General features: G+C 45.3%; 1 protein-coding gene across 2 annotated transcripts in view; it reads right to left on the bottom strand.

Moving 5' to 3' along the window:
- Window positions 1-443: 443 nt before the first annotated feature.
- Window positions 444-12,273, bottom strand: part of LOC106597646 (very long chain fatty acid elongase 4) — an 18,137-nt gene continuing 6,307 nt past the window's right edge. For both annotated transcript variants that reach the window (XM_082976018.1, XM_082976019.1), the window contains exons 2-7: window positions 11,837-11,929; window positions 10,774-10,961; window positions 9,867-9,947; window positions 6,542-6,713; window positions 6,204-6,331; window positions 444-4,433 (exon numbers count right to left, since the gene is read on the bottom strand). In XM_082976018.1, coding sequence (XP_082832144.1) covers window positions 4,098-4,433; window positions 6,204-6,331; window positions 6,542-6,713; window positions 9,867-9,947; window positions 10,774-10,961; window positions 11,837-11,929 — 998 coding nt within the window. In that variant the 3' untranslated portion in view covers window positions 444-4,097. The remainder of the gene's footprint in view (window positions 4,434-6,203; window positions 6,332-6,541; window positions 6,714-9,866; window positions 9,948-10,773; window positions 10,962-11,836; window positions 11,930-12,273) is intronic.

Here is a 12,273-nt window from a genome sequence, read left to right as displayed (position 1 = left end):
GACTAGACTGGATAGGAGAAAAGAACATGGTGGACATACAGGTTAGATACTGGACTGGACTGGATAGGAGAAAGGAACATGGTGGACATACAGGTTAGATACTGGAACTTACACCAACCTCCCAGTCGCCTGAAAATGTTAAAATTGAGAATCAGCAAAAGGTGGACAACTCTCTGAAGCGTAAAACCCCTTTCTTCTCTCGAACTAGAGACTTTAAAACATCATCCTGTTCTAAGGACCACTACGCCCTCTGGTGTTCACTGGAAGAATGACAAGGCACCCCTACTCAGAATCACCAAGCCTCAACATGACCTTGGTCCACAGCAGCCACCATTTACACCCTCCCTTCCTGTCCTGAGCAGTAATAAATGAAACAATAATAAAAGAACTGATCGTAGACATACAATATCTTTTAATGGCTGAAGGAGAGACAACACGTACTGTATGTCCAGGCATTCTGTTTATTTGTATCTATGAGTTGAAATAAGTCATGATCCTTTAAAAGAACGTGCAAGCTGTTTGGACAGAGAAATATCTGCTCATCATGGTATTTACTTGGGAACTCCCCCCCCCCCCAAAAAAATCACAAATGTACAAAAATCACACAGCATATAATATATACAACATGTAATAAATAAAATAAATTTAAAAAAGTCTCCAAGAACACTAAAACACAGACAAGCACTTTGCCATTCAGAAGAAGAAAAAAACAAACACATTTATATTAAAGATAGGAACAATAAATCTATTAAATTACATGATGTGATACATGGTTGAATTTGCTGCTCTAGAATAGACTGTGTGGTGTTGTACTCTACACATGTCACGGTTAGCTAGAGCACATGGTCCTTCAGTAGCAGTATGTACAGTACACTAACTAAAACACGTTAGGTTAGGTAGAGTACATGGTCCTTCAGTAGCAGTATGTACAGTACACTAACTAAAACACGTTAGGTTAGGTAGAGCACATGGTCCTTCAGTAGCAGTATGTACAGTACACTAACTAAAACACGTTAGGTTAGGTAGAGCACATGGTCCTTCAGTAGCAGTATGTACAGTACACTAACTAAAACACGTTAGGTTAGGTAGAGTACATGGTCCTTCAGTCGCAGTATGTACAGTACACTAACTAAAACACGTTAGGTAGAGCACATGGTCCTTCAGTAGCAGTATGTACAGTACACTAACTAAAACACGTTAGGTTAGGTAGAGCACATGGTCCTTCAGTAGCAGTATGTACAGTACACTAACTAAAACACATTGACCAGCTGATATTGCCTAAACAGCGTATCAAATCAATCCAGCAATCGATCATTTGATTTGATTGGTTGATAAACAGCATCTCCCAGTTGACTAGTAGTTTGATTTGCCCTAATAATCCATAGCAGCGTCTTCACAGTTAATATTCCCTGACATAGTGTGTCTACTTGGCTCTGCTCACAGCTTCACGTTCACTGAGTAAGACAACTAGTGATGTCGTATGTAGAGGCAACCAGGACAGAATAGTGAAATAGAAAACAAGGCAACATTTCTGACAAAATTCCACTGTCTCTAACTGAATGTCACTTCCAGATTCCACTGTCTCTAACTGAATGTCACTTCCAGATTCCACTGTCTCTAACTGAATATCACTTCTAGATTCCACTGTCTCTAACTGAATGTCACTTCCAGATTCCACTGTCTCTAACTGAATATCACTTCTAGATTCCACTGTCTCTAACTGAATGTCACTTCTAGATTCCACGGCCTCTAACTGAATGTCGCTTCCAGATTCCGCTGCCTCTAACTGAATGTCGCTTCCAGATTCCGCTGCCTCTAACTGAATGTCGCTTCCAGATTCCGCTGCCTCTAACTGAATGTCGCTTCCAGATTCCGCTGCCTCTAACTGAATGTCGCTTCCAGATTCCGCTGCCTCTAACTGAATGTCGCTTCTAGATTCCACTGTCTCTAACTGAATGTCGCTTCCAGATTCCGCTGCCTCTAACTGAATGTCGCTTCTAGATTCCACTGTCTCTAACTGAATGTCGCTTCTAGATTCCGCTGTCTCTAACTGAATGTCGCTTCTAGATTCCGCTGCCTCTAACTGAATGTCGCTTCTAGATTCCGCTGCCTCTAACTGAATGTCGCTTCTAGATTCCGCTGCCTCTAAGTGAATGTCGCTTCTAGATTCCACTGTCTCTAACTGAATGTCGCTTCTAGATTCCACTGCCTCTAACTGAATGTCACTTCTAGATTCCACTGCCTCTAACTGAATGTCGCTTCTAGATTCCACTGTCTCTAACTGAATGTCGCTTCTAGATTCCACTGCCTCTAACTGAATGTCGCTTCTAGATTCCGCTGCCTCTAACTGAATGTCGCTTCTAGATTCCACTGACTCTAACTGAATGTCACTTCTAGATTCCACTGACTCTAAATGTCGCTTCTAGATTCCACTCCCTCTAACTGAATGTCGCTTCTAGATTCCACTGCCTCTAACTGAATGTCACTTCCAGATTCCACTGTCTCTAACTGAATATCACTTCTAGATTCCACTGTCTCTAACTGAATGTCACTTCTAGATTCCACTGTCTCTAACTGAATGTCGCTTCTAGATTCCACTGTCTTTAACTGAATGTCACTTCTAGATTCCACTGTCTCTAACTGAATGTCGCTTCTAGATTCCACTGCCTCTAACTGAATGTCGCTTCTAGATTCCACTGCCTCTAAATGAATGTCACTTCTAGTAATAATGAGTGATGCTTTTTATTAGCATGTACAGTAAACACGTCTAATTGGCCAAGTCGTAATTGGATAAAGCTTAACTTGTATTTCAAGAGCTCAAATTTGTTTTTCAGACCTTATGTAATCTCAATGTGTGGCTAGGATTGCCAACAGCTGAAGTGGGCTGAAGAATTCAATGGCCTACCTCACATAATATGAACCAACAAATCTGGGCAAAGGCCAAAAATGACAGTATGACTAAGTCATATTGTTTAAAAGGCATACGTACACATTGAATGTTTAAATTAAAAAAGGCCAAAGATCGACTGACATTGTCTCCTGTACTGGTGATGGAAGCCTGCGCGTGTGTGGTGTGTTCCTGTCTCTAGACACCAGTGGGTTATAGCTACACACCAGTGAATCAGCTAGCTACACGCCAGTGGGTTATAGCTACACACCAGTGAATCAGCTAGCTACAAACTAGTGAATTAATGAGTTTGCTAGCTACAAACCAGTGGGTTAGTTTGCTACACACCAGTGAATCAGCTAGCTAAACACCAGTCGGTTCGCTAGCTACAAACCAGTCGGTTCGCTAGCTACAAACTAGTGAATCAGCTAGCTACAAAACCAGTCGAGTTCGCTAGCTACAAAACCAGTCGGTTCGCTAGCTACAAAACCAGTCGGTTCGCTAGCTACAAAACCAGTCGGTTCGCTAGCTACAAACCAGTCGGTTCGCTAGCTACAAACCAGTCGGTTCGCTAGCTACAAACCAGTCGGTTCGCTAGCTACAAAACCAGTCGGTTCGCTAGCTACAAAACCAGTCGGTTCAGCTAGCTACAAAACCAGTCGGTTCGCTAGCTACAAAACCAGTCGGTTCGCTAGCTACAAAACCAGTCGGTTCGCTAGCTACAAACCAGTCGGTTCGCTAGCTACAAACCAGTCGGTTCGCTAGCTACAAACCAGTCGGTTCGCTAGCTACAAACCTCAACACTGCGGTACAGAGAGAGAGAGAGAACATGATGTTGTTGTTTTCCAGACCAGAAACTACTGAATGTTGGATGAGTTGTAATGACGGTCACCATGGACACGTCGTGACCTCTTCCCAGGATTGGGGTTATTTCCCTTTCAATTCAGTCAACGTAGAAAGTCAACTGAAATTCAAGTTTTCCCCAATCAAAACCCAATGAGGAAAAATTGGAATTTTGAAATGTCAGTTTTCTTCATAAATTGATTGAATTGAAATGTAATTGTCTCCAGCCTTGCCTCTTACCACGCCTTCACCTACAAGTAGTGCACTGCATAGGGAATAGGGTGCTATGTGGGAGGTATAATAAGATCAAAACAGCAAGGCCTGTTAGTGCCAGCCTCCTTCAGCCCTACACCCCCTCTCCCTCCGTCTAATCCCTCTTGGCCCTCCCCTTCCTCTTCCTCCTTCCGTTCCCGTTGTCCACCCCTGATGATCTCTCCTTTTCCTCCACCTTGCCCCCTCCCACCACCGCTCCATTCCCCAGTCCCTTGGACAGCCCGTTGGAGACCCCGTTAGACAGAGCCTTGGAGGCCTTGGGCTCCCTGGGTTGACGTGGCGTGCGGCGATACGTCTGGTAGTAGAAGTTACCGAACAGGGCGATGAAGGTCAGGGCGTAGCAGATAAGGGCATAGTGCATCCAGTGGGGAAACTCACAGTCCATGTAGAGGGACAGAGCAGTGTGGCCGATGGTGACATGGAACTGGACCTGAGGTAGAGACAGAGGGAGGGATCAGTTGAAACCTTATTATGTACAGGGCGTTCGGGAAAGTATTCATACCCCTTGACTTTTAATGCATTTTGTTACGTTACAGCCTTATTCTAAAATGTATTAAATACAACAATTTCCTCATCAATCTACACACAATACCCCATAATGATATAAGTATTCAGACCCTTTGCTATGAGACTCAACATTGAGCTCAGGTGCATCCTGTTTCCATTGATCATCCTTGAGATGTTTCTACAACTTGATTGGAGTCCACTTGTGGTAAATTCAATTGATTGGACATGATTTGGAAAGGCACACACCTGTCTATATAAGGTCCCACAGTTGACAGTGCATGTCAGAGCAAAAACCAAGCCATGTGGTCAAAGGAATTGTCTGTAGAGCTCAGAGACAGGATTGTGTCGAGGAACAGATCTGGGGAAGGGTACCAAAAAATGTCTGTAGCATGGAAGGTCCCCAAGAACACAGTGGCCTCCATCATTCTTAAATGGAAGAAGTTTGGAAACACCAAGACTCTTCCTAGAGCTGGCCGCTCGGCCAAACTGAGTAATCGGGGGAGAAGGACCTTGGTCAGTGAGGTGACCAAGAACCTGATAGTCACTCTGACAGAACTCCAGAGTTCCTCTGTGGAGATGGGAGAACCTTGCAGAAGGACAACAATCTCTGCAGCAGTCCACCAATCAGGCCTTTATGGTAGGGTGGCCAGACGGAAGCCATTCCTCAGTAAAAGGCACATGACAGTCCGCTTGGAGTTTGCCAAAAGGCACCTAAAGGACTCTGACCATGACAAACAAGATTATCTGGTCTGATGAAACCAAGATTGAACTCTTTGGCCTGAATGCCAAGCGTCACGTCTGGAGGAAACCTGGCACCATCCCTATGGTGAAGCATGGTGGTGGCAGCATCATGCTGTGGGGATGTTTTTCAGCAGCAGGGACTGGGAGACTAGTCAGGATCAAGATGAACGGAGCAAAGTACATAGAGATCCTTGATGAAAACCTGCTCCAGAGTGATCAGGACTTCAGACTGGGGCGAAGGTTCACCTTCCAACAGGACAACGTCCCTAAGCACACAGCCAAGACAACGCAGGAGTGGTCTCGGGACAAGTCTCTGAATGTCCTTGAGTGGCCCAGCCAGAGTCCGGACTTGAACCCAATCTAACATCTCTGGAGAGACCTGAAAATAGCTGTGCAGCAACGCTCCCCATCCAGCCTGACAGAGCTTGAGAGGATCTGCAGAGAAGGGAGAAATTCCCCAAATACAGGTGTGCCATATTTCTGTGAAAAAAAGAATACATTGGCAAAAATGTCTAAACCTGTTTTTGATTTGTCATCATGAGATGTTGTCAGTAGATTAATGAGTGGTGGAAAAAAAACGTTGTAACGTAACAAAATGTGGAATAAGTCAAAAGAAGACCAGCTGGTTCTCCATGATCTCTCCGGGTAGAGAAAGAAGACCAGCTGGTTCTCCATGATCTCTCCGGGTAGAGAAAGAAGACCAGCTGGTTCTCCATGATCTCTCCGGGTAGACAAAGAAGACCAGCTGGTTTTCCATGATCTCTCCGGGTAGAGAAAGAAGACCAGCTGGTTCTCCATGATCTCTCCAGGTAGAGAAAGAAGACCAGCTTCGGACCTTCGAGGTTCACTAACTGAATAGTCCAGCAACCCAGTAGTGATGATATGACATAACGCCATGACTGACTTAACTGTAAAACCATCTGAATCAAGTTCCTGTAAACGGATCTCTTACCATCTGGATGACAGTCAGGTACTTCTTCCACCACAGGTACTTCTGGATCTTGGGTCCAAAGGAGGCCAGACCGTAATACAGATACATCAGGACATGAATGGCAGCGTTCATGTGTGCACCGAAGAATGCTGCAAAAGGAGGAGGGGGAAACCCCAGCAGATAATGTGATGAGGTACCATTATCAAATCACAAATAATGTATGAATTTCTAATAAAGGGATTGTAACATGTTACTGCATTCTGCTACAGTTCAATGCAGAAGAAGAGATTCCTTTTTCTCAAAGGAAGTTACTGGTTATGTATTAAAAAACAAAGACAAATAGAAAGGGGGATACTCACACTGTCCGCCAGCCACCCACTTGATGCCGATCCACCAGAGGGTGAACATGGTACAGTGGTGGTAGACGTGTAGGAAGCTGACCTGGTTAAACTTCTTCCTCAGGATGAAGAAGACCGTGTCCAGGTACTCTACTCCTTTAGAGATGAAATACCACCACAACGCTGCTGCTATCTGTGAAGGGACGGGGGGGACGGGGGGACGGGGGGACGGGACGTTAGTGTCAATGAGGAAGACTTCGACAACAATCTCCAGACAGGTTATATTTCATAACTTTAGGGGGTCATGTGACCTCTCTGTAGAGGGATGTTTATGCCTCTGCTAGAATCTGTTGACTAGACTATAGCCTGATGTGATCCCTGACCTTTGACCTTTCATCATCATCATCATCATCAACCTTGGACACAAAATGATCTCTGACGACAGAGAGGAAGAGGCGAAGGGAAAGGGATAACTGTCTTCTCTAGCAGGTGGGGTTTATATATAATATTTGGGGCTCACCGAGAGGGGTTTCCCCGTCACCAAGCAAGGACTTTTTGTACGGTCAATGAGAGAGTGTTGAATTTGGTCAACAAAAACTGTAATGGCTTATTTGATACATGAGGCTTATTTGATCGAATATGAACACTTTGTTGTTCACACGTGTATCTGCCATCTCATTGGCTAGAAATGGTCCCACTTGATCTTGCCTCCTTCCAACTGCTTTCCATTTTAAGAAGATATTTATTGTCGGTCGTTAGAGCGGCCACTTGAGTACCTGGTCAATATAATGGATCATCTGTACGGACGTGGCACGCTGCCTGGTGTAAACGTCATGGAGAAGTAGCTACCCACCCCGCTGGCTCCGTCTGTCTGATTGGAGGGTTTGCTCAGATGGATAAAGCCTGGTCATGTTTCTTCACGTCTCCCAGAGGTGAGTGAAAGAGAGAGCAGGTGTCTGATTTCATGATCCCAGTCGCTGCAAGGATCATGGCCAGCCAGCATCTCCCAGTTACTGGTCATACCTGTACTACTGGTCCTACCTGTACTACCGGTCATAGCTGTACTACCGGTCATACCTGTACTACTGGTCATACCTGTACTACCGGTCATACCTGTACTACTGGTCATACCTGTACTACCGGTCATACCTGTACTACTGGTCATACCTGTACTACTGGTCATACCTGTACTACTGGTCATACCTGTACTACCGGTCATACCTGTACTACCGGTCATACCTGTACTACCGGTCATACCTGTACTACCGGTCATACCTGTACTACCGGTCATACCTGTACTACCGGTCATACCTGTACTACCGGTCATACCTGTACTACTGGTCATACCTGTACTACCGGTCATACCTGTACTACCGGTCATACCTGTACTACCGGTCATACCTGTACTACTGGTCATACCTGTACTACTGGTCATACCTGCACTACTGGTCATACCTGTCCTACTGGTCATACCTGTACTACTGGTCATACCTGCACTACTGGTCATACCTGTACTACTGGTCATACCTGTACTACTGGTCATACCTGTACTACCGGTCATAGCTGTACTACCGGTCATACCTGTACTACCGGTCATACCTGTACTACCGGTCATACCTGTACTACTGGTCATACCTGTACTACTGGTCATACCTGCACTACTGGTCATACCTGTCCTACTGGTCATACCTGTACTACTGGTCATACCTGCACTACTGGTCATACCTGTACTACTGGTCATACCTGTACTACTGGTCATACCTGTACTACCGGTCATAGCTGTACTACTGGTCATACCTGTTCTACCGGCCATACCTGTACTACTGGTCATAGCTGTACTACTGGTCATACCTGTTCTACCGGCCATACCTGTACTACCGGTCATAGCTGTACTACTGGTCATACCTGTTCTACCGGCCATACCTGTACTACTGGTCATAGCTGTACTACTGGTCCTACCTGTACTACTGGTCATACCTGTACTACTGGTCATACCTGTACTACCGGTCATACCTGTACTACCGGTCATACCTGTACTACCGGTCATACCTGTACTACCGGTCATACCTGTACTACTGGTCATACCTGCACTACTGGTCATACCTGTCCTACTGGTCATACCTGTACTACTGGTCATACCTGCACTACTGGTCATACCTGTACTACTGGTCATACCTGTACTACTGGTCATACCTGTACTACCGGTCATAGCTGTACTACCGGTCATACCTGTACTACCGGTCATACCTGTACTACCGGTCATACCTGTACTACTGGTCATACCTGTACTACTGGTCATACCTGCACTACTGGTCATACCTGTCCTACTGGTCATACCTGTACTACTGGTCATACCTGCACTACTGGTCATACCTGTACTACTGGTCATACCTGTACTACTGGTCATACCTGTACTACCGGTCATAGCTGTACTACTGGTCATACCTGTTCTACCGGCCATACCTGTACTACTGGTCATAGCTGTACTACTGGTCATACCTGTTCTACCGGCCATACCTGTACTACCGGTCATAGCTGTACTACTGGTCATACCTGTTCTACCGGCCATACCTGTACTACTGGTCATAGCTGTACTACTGGTCATACCTGTACTACTGGTCATACCTGTACTACTGGTCATACCTGTACTACCGGTCATACCTGTACTACTGGTCATAGCTGTACTACTGGTCATAGCTGTACTACCGGTCATACCTGTACTACCGGTCATACCTGTACTACCGGTCATAGCTGTACTACCGGTCACACCTGCACTACCGGTCATACCTGCACTACCGGTCATACCTGCACTACTGGTCATACCTGTCCTACTGGTCATACCTGTACTACCGGTCCTACCTGTACTAGTGGTCATACCTGTACTACCGGTCATAGCTGTACTACCGGTCATACCTGTACTACCAGTCACACCTGCACTACCGGTCATACCTGCACTACCGGTCATACCTGCACTACTGGTCATACCTGTCCTACTGGTCATACCTGTACTACCGGTCCTACCTGTACTAGTGGTCATACCTGTACTAGTGGTCATACCTGTACTACCGGTCATACCTGTACTACCGGTCATACCTGTACTACTGGTCATACCTGTACTACTGGTCATACCTGTACTACTGATTATACAGGCGTCCAACTGGGTTTAAATACTACCGTTTGCTTTATCCTGTCTAGAATGCCAGATGGGTTGGGGTTCGCAATTTTGTGAATATTCTAATTGGTTCCATTGCGACAGGCAACCTGCATCGAGCCACAATGAAAGATTTTGAAACGATTTCAAATACTACTTGAACCCAGGTCCCGGGTCGTTTCTGGGTGAACTCACCCGGACTTCGTTGGGGTCGTCTGAGTAGTCAACAGACTGGCAGATGTAGCTGTATCCGGCCGCCCGAGCCGCCAGGAAGAGCTGAGAATAGAAGAGACCACCACACACACACACATATATATAAACCGAGAGAGAGACAGAGAGAGAGAGAGAGAGAGAGACACAGAGAGAGAGAGAGAGACACACAGAGAGAGAGAGAGAGAGAGACAGAGACAGAGACAGAGAGAGAGAGAGAGAGAGAGAGAGAGAGAGAGAGAGAGAGAGAGAGAGAGAGAGAGAGAAACTAAGAGCAGACAGATATCAACTAATGGAAACAGGGAATCTAAGGAGTTTTACACAACTAAATTACACTTTTTGGAAATGTTTTATGAATGCTTTAAAAAAAAAAAAAAAAAAAAGAGGTGAAAGTGAAATAAAATATTCAGCAACTCTTGAAGGACAATGAAAGTTGACTTAGTTAGTTTCAGTCTTGTCATAGTCGTGTTTGTAGGTGGCAGGGAAGTCAGGCGCAGGAGAAACTAAAGAAAATAACCCGTCGCACACCTGATCCAAAATACCCGCGTACATAACATCACAATCAATCACCGACAAGGACATGAGGGGAAAACAGAGGGTTAAATACACAACATGTAATGAACGGGATTGGAACCAGGTGTGATGGAAGACAAGACAAAACCAATGGAAAATGAAAAAACGGATCAACGACGGGCTAGAAGACAGGTGACGTCGACCGCCGAGCGCCACCTACACAAGGAGTGGCATCGAGTTCGGGCAGAAGTCGTGACAAGTCTCTAGTGACAGATTTTAAAATCGAGAAGCTAAACCAGACTAGCAAACTCACACAATATTTGGTTGTGGGTGACGAGATTAGAATTTTAAAATAAAATTAAAAAATGAAAACGCCCACCTCTTTGCAAATGAAGAAGTTGAAGATGACCATGCTGAAGTTGTAGACGATCAGTGTCTTCTGGAGCTGGAAGGGTTCTCTGTTCTGCATGTACTTGGGCCCCAGCCACAGGAACAACAGATAGGAGGAACTGATGGCCAGCGTTGGGAGGGGGTTGTCCATCAGGGGCCATTTCTCCACTCGTTTGTCTTTGGGGGGGGGGACAGTACAATATACTCAGTATTACTGCTGTGATAACAGTGAGTAATACAATACAGTAATCTGACATTTCTTCCTCTACACTGAACACAAAAATATAAAACGCAACATGTAAAGTGTTGGTTAAATGTTTCATGAGTTGAAATAAATAAAAAAATCCCCAAAATGCACAAAAAAAAAAACGTATTTATCTCACATTTTTGTGCACAAATTTGTTCCTATCCCTGTTAGTGAGCATTTCTCCTTTGCCAAGATAATCCATCCACCTGACAGGTGTGGCATATCAAGAAGCTGATTAAACAGCGTGATCATTACATAGGTGCACCTTGTGCTGGGGGACAATAAAAGGCCACTCTATAAAATGTGCAGTTTTGTCACACAACACAAATGCCACAGATGTCTCAAGTTTTGAGGGAGGGTGCAATTGGCACGCTGACTGTAGGAATGTCTGAGCTGTTCCCAGAGAATTTAATGTTCATTTCTCTACCATAAGCCGCCTCCAACGTCGTTTTAGAACATTTGGCAGTACGTCCAATTGGCCTCACAACCACCTGTAACCACGCCAGCCCAGGACCTCCACATTCGGCTTCTCCACCTGCGGGATCGTCTGTGGGGTGGGGTGGAGTATTTCTGTCTGTAATAAAGCCCTTTTCTGGGGGAAAACTCATTCTGATTGGCTGGGCCTGGGCCTGGCAGGGACTGATTTCCTTATATGAACTGTAACTCTCACAAACCAAGATCAAGACTAAACCTGACGCGTGCGCACACACACACACACACACACACACACACACACACACACACACACACACACACACACACACACACACACACACACACACACACACGGGAGTGTAAGGATTACCTGCTATGGTAAGGGCCCATTTATATAAATTCATGGTATCATTTATCAGATGTGTGGTGAGCTCCATCTTTGCAGGCCAGTATCTGAGTTCCCCTGGCAGAGAGACACACAGAGAGAAGACAGTAGAAGGTGTTTAACAACATCCAGCTATCACTGAACACGACCACCTAGCGCCCCCACCTGGTGAGGAGGTCATCCTCTCTGACAGCTTCTACAGTATTACTGGGATGGAATAGGAGCTATAGAGCGTCTTGGAATAACTCAGGGCTTCAATTCAGTCAATTAAGCCATTTCATTTAGGCTATTCTTACTCAGCTACATTTCTCAGCACAAGTTTAAAGGTCTATCTACAGTCCGTCCTCACATTCTGATGTAAAGTAAGCAAATAGACTTCCATCAATATCTATCCGTTCCTGACAGACTGGGGGGTGAGAGAG

Source organism: Salmo salar, chromosome 05 (genome assembly GCF_965601325.2).
Source record: "Salmo salar chromosome 05, fSalSal1, whole genome shotgun sequence".
Classification (NCBI taxonomy): domain Eukaryota; kingdom Metazoa; phylum Chordata; class Actinopteri; order Salmoniformes; family Salmonidae; genus Salmo; species Salmo salar.
The sequence above is the reverse complement of the archived record's forward strand: the minus strand, read 5'-3'. Positions and strand labels throughout refer to the sequence as shown.